Here is a 12,109-nt window from a genome sequence, read left to right on the forward strand (position 1 = left end):
TTAGCAGTCCTTGAATGATAAAGGCAGACGACATGGCGCATTCTAAAGTTCGAAACTATTGTTTTCTCTGAATGTACGCACACCTCTGCCACCGCTCGGCACCAAGCTACGACTCTGCAGGTTGCTCAAATGTCTGTCACGCCACGGAGTGCAACCTGCATAGTTTGCATATCAAAGCACGAATATTATTTACTCTAGCCATCATTGGACGATATATTGTGTATACTGTATGCATCTTTCATATAGCCTACACAATGTATGTCTATCCCCTTCTGTCACTCACTAGACGTTGTGTCGATGTAGTGACACTAGGAGTCGATCTCACAAGGTCTCGTTCCCTCCATCAGGGAACGGAGGTTACGACAGTAACCGAGACGTTCCCCTTCTGTCACTCATTCGACGTTGTGTTGATGTGTCGATTTCTCAAACATCACTTTGTTAATTCTTAACAAACTACAAAAACCTTCATAAGTTTTGTGTGTATGTGCACTGCTCTTGCCACCTGCACGGACGTGTCCTGTCCTAGCTGCGATGTGGCGCTTCTCGTCCGGTGTGCAACCGCTTTTATTCCACCTATGTGGATGGAATAGCGCACTAAAATACTCTGTCAGCACCTCTTGCATTGATATTCAGTGGCACCGGAGCACCTCTCCTGAATCTACAGCATGAAACATACAAAGCAACAAGTGTAGTCCTTTTCCCACAAAAATGACTCCTATGAACTGGACCTTTTAAAACTACGGCGGGAAACATACAGCGCAACCAGTATAGGCCGATCCCCAAATGAACTCTTTTGAAATAGTTATTTTGAGTCTACAGCCAGAAACATAGTGTTGTCCGAATCCAAAATGAATGTCTCTTTTATGAGTTCGTTTTTTTGGATCCTCAGCGTGAAATACGCGCAACCAGTGGAGCTCGAATTCCAAACCAGCGACTCCTATCAGCTGGTTCTTTTGACTCTACGAAACTACGCAAAACATACAACACTACCTTCCGATCGAATGACAAAAGCAAAGAAATCTGAACCTAAATGATCAATTTCTTTACCATTCCCATGTACCAATTGTTGAAATTACATTTACATTTATTTCACACCGTATTTACTGAAAATTCACTCGCATACTTGAAAACAGAAAATGTGTGAAAACTTCTGTCAATCGGGCCAAGTGGCCACAGGCCGATAGTAATCTCAAAGTGACCAAACATCGGCCGATAAAGCAGCCTGGCTGATATATCAGATCACTAACCAGGACGATGGATCTGAAGATACATGAAGACCGTTTCTTCAAATCTGGCTATTGTTTACAGCTCACAAGGGTCTTGAGTGTCAGGGGGGAGGGATGGATGGTTTGGCGTGCAGATGGTCCGGGGTAAAGGGGGGTATTGTGACTCTGTGTGGGTGATGTGCAGGGAGATATTTAGTATTTTATTGGTCTGTTCCAGAGGACCCAGCTGCTAGGTCATTCCCTGCTGGCACACAGAGAGTGAGAGAGCGAGACGGGGAAAGAAAATATGGAGAAAGAGGGGGCATTAGTGTAGATGTCGATGTGAAGAGCACACGAAAGCAAAAAAAGGACAGAAGGTAAGTGAAAAATCAGAGGTAGGATGAGAGAGAGAGAGGGAGGGATGGAGTGGTACAGAAAGTAAGATAGGGAGGAGAGAAAAAGAGGGAGGAAAAGAGATAAGCAGCGAGCGAGTGAAATGTGTCCGCCGTGATCCATCAGCCCTGCAGCCACACTAATCACAGGTGGAATTCAGCGAGCTCTTTAAAACGCTGCCTCTCATTTCAAACCCTGCCCTCGGGCTCTCTGTGTGTATGCGCGCGCGCACGTGTGTGTGTGTTTAGAAGTGTGTCAAAAATCTCTCCGCTTGCCCTATTTCATGTGCCTGTTTCTGTGTGAATTCCAGATTCTGTGTGAATTCCAGAATTGTGTGTGTGTGTGTGTGTGTGTGTGTGTGTGTGTTTTGAAGAGAGAGATAGACAGGGATCTCACGAGACGGCATGTGTAGGTTTGTGTATATGCAATGCATATTTCTGTGTGTGTATGTGTGCACCTGTTTGTGTGTGTATGTGTAAGTCCCCCAGAGACAATATCTGGCTCAAACAGCTCCAGTGATCACAGATTGTTCCGTTTGTGTGTGTGTGTGAGAGAGAGAGCGAGAGAGCGCAGAGCGTCTTTGTGTCTCTACCTATCCCATCATCCTGCTCAGCAGAGGTGACACCAAGGTGAGCGTGAGCGCTCTCTCTCCTTCTCCATCACACCATCACTGCCTCTTGCCCTCCCTTCCTCCTCTCCTTCGCTCTCTCTCTCTTTCTCGCTGTGCCTCTCTACATGGCTCGGTGGCAGATGGAGGCTGTGTCAGCAGGGAGAAATGGCCATTCACACACTCTCCTTTCTATCTATCTATCTATCTATCTATCTGTCTGTCTGTCTGTCTGTCTGTCTGTCTGTCTGTCTGTCTGTCTAAAGTCCCCTGCATTTGTCTTTTTGTCCTTTGTTTGTCTGTAAGGATGCACAGATTTAAAAAAATGTGTGTGATTCTGACAAATTGATAATGTTAAAGCAGATTGTTTAATACTCATTGTTCAACGTTGTGGTAGATAACAGGTGAAAAGTGAAACGGGCATCACAGCATTCTTACATTACAGTTGAAAAGATTAATAACTGTGTAGTTCTTTAGAAATCTGGCATAAAATCTATCTATCGTTCCTTCATTTTATATATATTTCATTCGCTCTCTCCGTCGAACATGAACGTCTATCTACAGGTGTCTGTCTGTCTATCTATCTACAGCTGTCTGTCTATCTATCTACAGGTGTCTGTCTGTCTGTCTGTCTATCTATCTACAGCTGTCTGTCTGTCTGTCTGTCTCTCTATCTACAGGTGTCTGTCTGTCTGTCTATCTATCTACAGCTGTCTGTCTGTCTGTCTGTCAGTCTATCTATCTACAGCTGTCTGTCTATCTATCTACAGGTGTCTCTCTGTCTGTCTGTCTGTCTGTCTGTCTGCCTCTCTATCTACAGGTGTCTGTCTGTCTGTCTGTCTATCTACAGGTGTCTGTCTGTCTATCTATCTACAGGTGTCTGTCTGTCTATCTACAGGTGTCTGTCTGTCTGTCTATCTACAGGTTGTCTGTCTGTCTATCTACAGCTGTCTGTCTGTCTATCTACAGGTGTCTGTCTGTCTATCTGTCTATCTATCTACAGCTGTCTGTCTATCTATCTACAGCTGTCTTTCTGTCTGTCTGTCTGTCTGTCTGTCTATCTATCTACAGGTGTCTGTCTGTCTATCTACCTACAGGTGTCTGTCTGTCTGTCTATCTACAGGTGTCTGTCTGTCTGTCTATCTATCTACAGCTGTCTGTCTATCTACAGGTGTCTGTCTGTCTATCTATCTACAGCTGTCTGTCTATCTATCTACAGCTGTCTGTCTGTCTGTCTGTCTATCTATCTACAGGTGTCTGTCTATCTAACTACAGGTGTCTGTCTGTCTATCTACAGGTATCTGTCTATCTGTCTGTCTGTCTATCTACAGGTGTCTGTCTGTCTATCTATCTACAGGTGTCTGTCTGTCTATCTACAGGTGTCTGTCTGTCTCTCTGTCTATCTATCTACAGCTGTCTGTCTGTCTATCTATCTACAGGTGTCTGTCTATCTATCTACAGGTGTCTGTCTGTCTATCTACAGGTATCTGTCTATCTGTCTGTCTGTCTATCTACAGGTGTCTGTCTGTCTGTCTATCTACAGGTGTCTGTCTGTCTGTCTATTTACAGCTGTCTGTCTGTCTGTCTGTCTATCTACAGGTGTCTGTCTGTCTGTCTGTCTATCTACAGGTGTCTGTCTATCTGTCTGTCTATCTATCTACAGTTGGCTGTCTATCTCTATACAGGTATCTGTCTATCTGTCTGTCTATCTACAGGTGTCTGTCTGTCTATCTATCTGTCTATCCACAGGTGTCTGTCTGTCTGTCTGTCTATCTACAGGTGTCTGTCTGTCTGTCTATCTATCTACAGCTGTCTGTCTGTCTATCTACAGGTACCTGTCTGTCTGTCTTTCCGTCTACAGGTGTCTGTCTGTCAATCTACAGGCGTCTGTCTGTCTGTCTATCTACAGGTGTCTGTCTGTCTGTCTGTCTGTCTGTCTATCTATCTACAGCTGTCTTACTGTCTATCTACAGGTACCTGTCTGTCTGTCTTTCCGTCTACAGGTGTCTGTCTGTCTGTCTGTCTGTCTGTCTGTCTGTCTGTCTGTCTATCTATCTATCTATCTACAGCTGTCTTTCTATCTATCTACAGGTGTCTGTCTGTCTATCTGTCTACAGCTGTCTGTCTGTCTATCTATCTACAGGTGTCTGTCTGTCTATCTATTTACAGCTGTCTGTCTGTCTGTCTGTCTATCTATCTACAGGTATCTGTCTGTCTGTCATTTGTTCTATCTATTGTTCATTAATTCTACCTGTCTGTTGTTCATTCTAACTATTGTTTGTTCATATTATCTGTCTGTCTGTTTGTCTGTTGGTCAGTCTGTCTTTCCATCTGTCATGTTATCATTCTGTCTGTCATTCTATCTATATCCTAATTAGTTGGCCCTTGTATGATTGGTTGGCATCTTCTGGATTAGCAAAAATGAGTAGATATCACATCTTTCTCATTGATGTCACAGTTTATCTTGGTTTAATCCACACTTTTGCACAGGTGTGTGAGTGTGTGTGTCACAGGTCAAAGAACTGGAAATGTGCGATCATCATTTTGTGTTAATACAGCTATTAAAACTCAAGGTGAGCGTGAGATAGAAAGGTCGGGAAGAGAGGGGGAGAGTGAGCAACGGAGGAGACGGCAGGAGGAACAAACGATGCACAAAGCGGGTGACAGCGCAAGCTGCTTTAATATGTATGTTTTGCAGGTTGATGGTTGATTTCATTAGCAAATCTCATTGTTATGCATGGATTGTTCTCCTGCAGCAAAATGAATATTGCATTCACACCGCCCGTAGGTTTGGACAAAACCGTTTGGTTTTTTAACAGCAGCCTTAAGGAAAAACAAAACATGCTTTATGAGCTTTTTCCCCGTTTCTCTCTGGATCCAATTGATGCCAATTAAAAGCATTTAGCGTGTTGTCATTCACTATAGATGAGGCCTTGCGTAGAGAGAGCGGGTTTAATGTGTTTGCCCCCGGATTTGTGTCTCTGACATGTTTAATTGTAACCAAATGCCTGTCTTTTGTCTTGATCGGTGTGTGTGCGAGGGTGCGTTTGGCTCTTTCAGCTGTGTGTATCTATGGAGGTAGTGTATGTGTTGGATTGAGAGCATGTGAAATAAGGAGTTTGTGTATGTGTATGTGTGTTTGTGTGAATGTGTGTGATTATTAGAGTGTGTCTTGTGTTAATGAGTATGGTCATACAGACTTCTCAAGTTGTATAACAGGACTTTGAGCTATGCTGAGTCTCTGGTGACTATAGAGGTCTTTCTGTGTGTGTGTGTGTGTGTGTGTGTGTGTGTGTGTGTGTGTGTGTGTGTGTGTGTGTGTGTGTGTGTGTGTGTGTGTGTGTGTGTGTGTGTGTGTGTGTGTGTGTGTGTGTGGTGGTCTCTCAGAGGTATTAATAGCCTGACCAGGCACAGAAAAAAAAAAAAAGACTCATGTTTTTCCATCTGTTTTCACAGGAAACAGTCAGGACGGATTATCTCCTACACACTCTTTCTTTCTATCTCTCTTTTTCTCACTCTCTTTCTGTGGCCTAATGATCTGATGGCTATTGCAGCACATCTCTGTTATTCAATGTGGATTATGGAAACATTTGAAATATGGACGTTACACTTTCCATAAAGATATTCCAGTTCCTCTGCCTCAACCATCAGAGCGATTGAAGTGATTCAGGGAGAAATAAAATCATTTCTGGACTTTGATTTGCTGTGGATCTCAATGATCAAAAGCACACACACACACACACACACACACACACACACACTTACTCAAAACCATTGTGTTATTTGCTTTCAGGCAAAACACACCTTTTTGTTTGAGAAATAAGAGAGAGCTCAGACTCTCAGCTTCTCCGACTAAAGGTTAGTCACACACTCTCACCAATTCGCAGGTGGGAATAGATAAAATGTGTGGGAATGACTCTTTGTTGGGTAATTACAGGAAAGCTCGAAGTAAACATGCAAACAGAATCAGGCAAATGTGGGCGTGCACACTCACAAGCACACGGCCTATATTCAGTGTAGTTCGAAAGTCTTAGACCACTAGTGAGAATGCATTCTTTACGAATTTAATACAAGAATTTGCAGAATGTTTATGCACTTGAGCTGGCATGGACTGCACAAATGTGTTCAAAACCTGATGATCCATGTCATCCCAGCATGATTTGAGAATGTTCCAAAGAGCATCTCGTGTGCTTCAATGGGAGCAAGGAAATGTGACCTTTTGTACGAAGGAGTTCACATGGTCTGTGTCACAAATGGGCTTATTTAATTAGCGACGTAGAAATTGTACAGAATCTTGCATATTTCTTTTTCTTTTTTGAATCCTACATTTCCAGCTTTATAATGAAGAAGGGGAAAACAAAAGCAATTTTCAATGTGGTCTCAGACGTTTGGACTCCACTGTACATATACAGGCAGTCACATTGGGCTGTTGATATGTTTTGCAGGAGAGGCGCAGATTGTGTCCAGCCATCTGCTATTGAAAGAGCACATGCTAGAGTGTCTGTCAGTGCATGTGTTTTAGTACTGAGGGGAGAGACAGAGAGAGAGAGAGAGAGACCTGTCCGATGCAGCCACATTCATCAAACTGATACACCTTTCCTGTATAACGGTAGAGCCGAAATGTTAGCATTTTAGTCTGATGTTTAAGTGATTGCTTGTTGCTTCACAGAGCTGATGTACCTGAATGTGAGCGTGTTTGCAGAAAACAGACCGCCATTAATGCACACACACATTCTCTGCTTTTCTCAGTGATTTGCAGCACTGTAGCAGCACAGGAAGTGCAGAATCGACTTGTGGTCACAAGTGAAAGTGCCAAAAGTGTTGTTGTGTCTGTGAGTGTAGGTTTACTTGCTTAGCTATACTTTTGGGACAACAGTGTTCTAAGAAGTTTGCAAAATCTGACAAAACCTCCCTTTGGGGATGTCCTCAAATGTTCAAATTATTCATAAGTAAATTAAAGAAGCTGTATTTTATTCTGAGTGTGTGAGTGTGAGTGAGTGTGTGTGTGTGTGTGTGTGTGTGTGTGTGTGTACACGCGTGCAGGTTTCGGTGGTTTACGAGGACATTTTTGTAGGCTAGAAACTGGTAATTACAAGGGTATTATGCTATAAATGTGGTTTATGAGGACATTTCTAGTGTCCCCATAATTCAAATCACTTAAAATAACACACTAATCAATGCTTTATTGAAAATGTAAAAATGCAGAAAGTTTTCTGTGAGGGTTAGGTTTAGGGGTAGGGTTAGGTTTAGGGGATAGAATATAAAGTTTGTACAGTATAAAAACCATTATGTCTATGGAAAGTCCCCATAAAACATGGAAACACAACGTGTGTGTGTGTGTGTGTGTGATGGAGATTTGACTCCTTTCCTCACTCAGGTGATCTAGAAGACCATTTAAGGGCTTAAACCATCTGCTAATTTTACCACCGCAGTCTATTACACTCATTAAACTACATTAGGATGATTCAATCAAGTGCATCATACAGGTCCATCTTTGAAGATGAAGTGAGTGTGTTTTCTCTCCTCTGCCGCTGCTGTGGTTTGTCATGAGGGTATCGGGTAATATTTCTCTCTAAACAAACAGCGACCTGCGCTCTTCCCCTGATCTGATCGTCTGTAATGGCAGTCACACAATAACAGCTCTCAAAGATGGCCGCCTCCGCCAGGATGACAGTGCGTTTGTTGTTCTCGCTCCGAGGAGATTGGAATGTCAGGATACGTGAGCCGAGCGAGAAAGAGAGGGAGACAGCTCTGTTTTCTTTCTCTCTGTATCTGTGCAGGCTGTCTTCCTGGTTGTGAGTGATGCGTGAAGGATGTGTGCCGCCCCTCACACCCCCTTCCTCCCGCCCCTCTCTCATCTGATTGGCCGAGGGGGCAGAAATGGAAACATTATTCTATTCCTTCTCCTCAGAGGTCAGCGACCTCTCCGAATGCTCTAAAGACTGAGCTCAGCATTTGGCTGTGGGACTGCTCAATGTTAATGAATGTTTAAAGAATGGCAAAAAGCACAGAGAGAGAGAGAGAGAGAGAGAGAGATAAGGAGAGAGAGAGAGAAGGAGGGAGAAGAGAGAGAGAGAGAGGGAGAAAGACAGGGGGAGAGAAAGACAGGGGGAGAGACAGGGGGGGAGAGAGAGAGAGAGAGAGAGAGAGAGAGAGAGAGAGAGAGAGAGAGAGAGAGAGAGAGAGAGAGAAAGAAAGAAAGAAAGACAAGGAGAAAGAGACAACAGAGTCCATATTAAGTAAAGTCCAAAAAACCCCGGCTATGTTCAGAATAAAATATTAGTCAACTGCATACTGTGCAGTACATAGGAAGTTGACACGTCCGGTGTTGTGATGTGTTATACTTCATTTCATTCTTTAATTATGATTGTACAGTGTTCCTCATGTGACCTCATACTACTTTAGAAACCACATGGAATATTTGTACTTTTAGAAATTAATTTATCACACCGCAGGACCATTTAAAATGCGAAACTAGTGCCAAAAATGTGTTTTAAAAATTGTGGAGAAAAAAAAAGAAGGTAAACAATCAGTGACTATTAATTATTTTTTTTTATTAATTTATAAATATAAAGTTTAACCTAAAATCTTGATTTTGGGTTCCATATATTGTAAACAGCATACTTTTTTATTAAATGTATGTGTACACTGAATAAAAAATGTGTTGGCTCAATAACCATTATATAAGAAAATAATAGCACCTACTCTTTTTCTAAACTTTTTAGGTTAACTTAATTTGCATTAACGTGCACAACACAAAATATCAACTATAAGGTGAACTTAAAAGTGATGCATAAAGTCAACTCAAATATCTATGTTCCTTGAAAATCCATCAAATTAAATTTTTTAAGTACGGTACGGTGCACACCACGGTTCCAGCCAAAGATTACAATCTAAAAAGTGCAACCAAACAATGATTTCTGGTCATCTGCCAGGTCACAACCAGACCAGGTGAGCTTGATTTGGAGGTGCCTGTCATGGTGCCCCAGTATCCTTTGTGGAGCAAGACATAGTGGAGCACAGAGGCTTAACCGCTGGTACAGGATTGGGTTTCGCCGGCGGCGGTGAAGGAGGTGCCAGGTGGATCGGAGTTGGGGTTGGTGTCTGTGTCAGGGGGGTTTGTTGGATGTGCTTTCCGTCGGTAGTGGAGCGTTTCCCAGACCTAGAGAGTTTCTTATATCGGCAATCATGTTATTGACTGATCTAAAATTCTACCGTACAAAACACTAGAAGAGGAAAGCCACAGTCCTGCTCTGTGGCCGTTTTACCCTTCAGCAAGGATCTTAACCTCTGGTTGCTCCAATGGGACTGTCCCTGTAATTAGTGTACTGTAGGTCACTTTGGATAAAATGTTTCTGCTAAATATTACAATGTGATGTTTTACACATGCCCTTTAGGTTTATTTACATACTATATTGGGATGGTGGTGTTCAAGCGGTTAAAAGTCTGGTCCAGCTACCACCTAGGTTTGAGCCAGCGGGTAATTCATGAAGTATTATAGTGTACTTTTGAGCAAAGCTTTTAACCCCAGGTAGCTGCCAAGGGGACTGTCATTGACCTGTAGTAAGTGTATTGTAAGTCATTTTGGATCAAGTGTCCACTTTTGGCTACTTGCTTTCTCTAGCTTAATTCCAAAACCTAGTGAGCTGCCTTGCTGTCTACAGTCTACATAGGGATTAGACAACAACCTTATAAGGTAGCATCCTAAGTAGTGGAACCTCACAACTGACTGACTTGGAGTGCTCTATGTAGGCAGCTACACAAAATAGCACTACATGGGAGACACAACAGTTGATACTGTTTGAAGTTAGCATGTTGCTATGCTAATGATGCAAATATTTGGCCAAAGCAAGGTAATCTTATGCCTCCTACACACTACAGGACTTTCAAAGATGTCGGATCGTGGTACCGTTCATATTACACATCTGTCTGTCTTGTCATGGAAGTCGTGGCATTTTCAAATTACATGAGGAATCGGCGACAGGGGTGAACGCATCACAAAACATTTCACTGTTGACGAATCCCCGACGACTCTTATGAAACGTAATTTGGAGTCCAGGCAGAGTACATGCGAGAAGTGATACGAGATCCGAAAACAAATGCATGATCATATGTTATGCATTCAGAATATGATTTGTATGTTTTTAATTATATATTTTATTGGTTACAATATGTAAAAGTACCTCCTACAGAAAAATCTACCTATGGGCAATTCCATGCAAAGGTCATCTTTACCATGAAAAAATAAAGTTTTAACCAAAAGAACAAAACCCTTTTTAAGTTGTCCATTTAGGTCTGTAATATACTGTATTAATGTGCTTTAACAAAAATTTTAAGAAAATTGCCTTGTTTATCCACCAGATATGAGGTGAGCAACAATGCTTAAATTACATTTTCAACCAGCCATATTTCATGCTTTCAAAAAAGGTATCAAAGACCCCCCTTTTTAAACTTTATTTTAACAGTAAGCATTTTGCAGAAAGATGGAGGCATGCCTGAGAAATAAATATACTAATTTGGTCATAACAGCACTGCCTGTTGAATTTATAAGGGATATAATAAAGAGGTCTTGACGCTTCAGTGCACTGTCACGTCCATAACGTTTTAAAGGTTTAGTTTATTTAAAATGACAATTATAAATGCAAATAACTTGAAACTTTATTTACAAAGCTAAATTATGTTTATGCTTATTAGGATAGACAATTCATCTCACTACTTTGCTCTGAACAACCATAATAATGCGTTACGGACGTGACCGTTACGGACGCTTCATATTAAATCATGCATATGACTATTGTGATCTGTTTCAAGACAGAAATGATTTTGGCCACTTCATTTCAAGTTTTGTTTTGTAGAAAGACTTTATTTAAAGTGAATTTCGTTTTGTATAAATTGTATCTTAATTATTTTAAATCAAAGTTTCATCAACCAATTGCCTGGATTTAATAAATAAGCAAATATAGCATGGAGGTGCGATCACTTGCAACACGTAAACTTGAGCGCGTCTCATAACTGAACAGAAACTCAACATATGCCTCTCAGAATTATAGCCTATCTATAGAAAGATTGCAAAGATCAAAACGAAAAGAAATAGGCAACTCTCTGATTGTGTAATCTGTATGTGCTTTTTCCACCACCACGTCCCTTTAGAGGCTCGGTACGATCACGCTGACAAAATAATAATAATAATAGGCTAATAATATTGCGTGTCAATTATTTTGTCAAATCATTTTTATACAAAATAAAATGTGATGATTTTGACTCGCGACTGTGCATTAAAATCCATAAACTGGCCAAAAACCGTGCGATCATTTAGACAAAAAACTTAGGCGTTACATGATAGCTAGTGACTCACATCTACGGACAATAATGTCCATCGGTTCACCTGACTGTGGAGGAAACCTGTGATTTGAACTCCTATATGACAAACATTAATTGTTAATGTATTTTAATTTTGACTGTCTTCCGTAATAGTCTCTGCTTTAGTGTTCCGTCTGTGTTTATAGTAGCCTATTCACTTCCTAGTCGAGAGGCGTCCTGCAATTGCGCGAGGAACCTGATTGGTTTAGATGCGAAACAGGCGCCCTCTAATACACATGCACAAATAACTAATTCATAATTGGGGGTCTTCAGAATCATTTCAGACAGTCTTCTTAATGTGAAAACACAGCCATTATGCGTCAACAAAAGTGCCATGATGGTTTGATTGTTGATTTTCCAAACAGATTCTATGTATTTCAGACGTCGCTTAATAGGTGGATTCTTTGGTGATCGGTAATTCTTTGCTTAAGAATTAGCCATTTCTCTCCAACTCTTCTCTTTCTCCACACGGTTGTGTAACAGTTCAGAGGAAACATTAAATAGGCGATGGTGCTCCTGCAAATGTTCCACTAATATTTCCTCC

General features: G+C 41.5%; 2 protein-coding genes across 2 annotated transcripts in view; both read left to right on the top strand.

Annotated features, from left to right (window-relative positions):
* Positions 1-12,109, top strand: part of LOC127653525 (bromodomain adjacent to zinc finger domain protein 2B-like) — a 111,287-nt gene that overhangs the window by 21,800 nt on the left and 77,378 nt on the right.
* Positions 796-4,969, top strand: LOC127654328 (keratin-associated protein 10-11-like). Its single transcript, XM_052141457.1, has 5 exons — positions 796-3,103; positions 3,175-3,804; positions 3,891-3,908; positions 4,764-4,865; positions 4,962-4,969. The coding sequence occupies exons 1-5, from the start codon at positions 2,752-2,754 to the stop codon at positions 4,967-4,969; spliced, it is 1,110 nt and encodes a 369-aa protein (XP_051997417.1). The 5' UTR covers positions 796-2,751.

This window comes from Xyrauchen texanus, chromosome 13 (assembly GCF_025860055.1).
Source record: "Xyrauchen texanus isolate HMW12.3.18 chromosome 13, RBS_HiC_50CHRs, whole genome shotgun sequence".
NCBI classification, from domain to species: domain Eukaryota; kingdom Metazoa; phylum Chordata; class Actinopteri; order Cypriniformes; family Catostomidae; genus Xyrauchen; species Xyrauchen texanus.

Bases quoted from the DNA above. Each gene is read 5' to 3' on its own strand.
- LOC127654328 (XM_052141457.1), top strand. From the start codon at position 2,752: ATGAACGTCTATCTACAGGTGTCTGTCTGTCTATCTATCTACAGCTGT. The intron at 3,104-3,174 runs GTGTCTGTCTGT...GTCTATCTACAG, and splicing joins GTCTGTCTGTCTATCTACAG to GTGTCTGTCTGTCTATCTGT.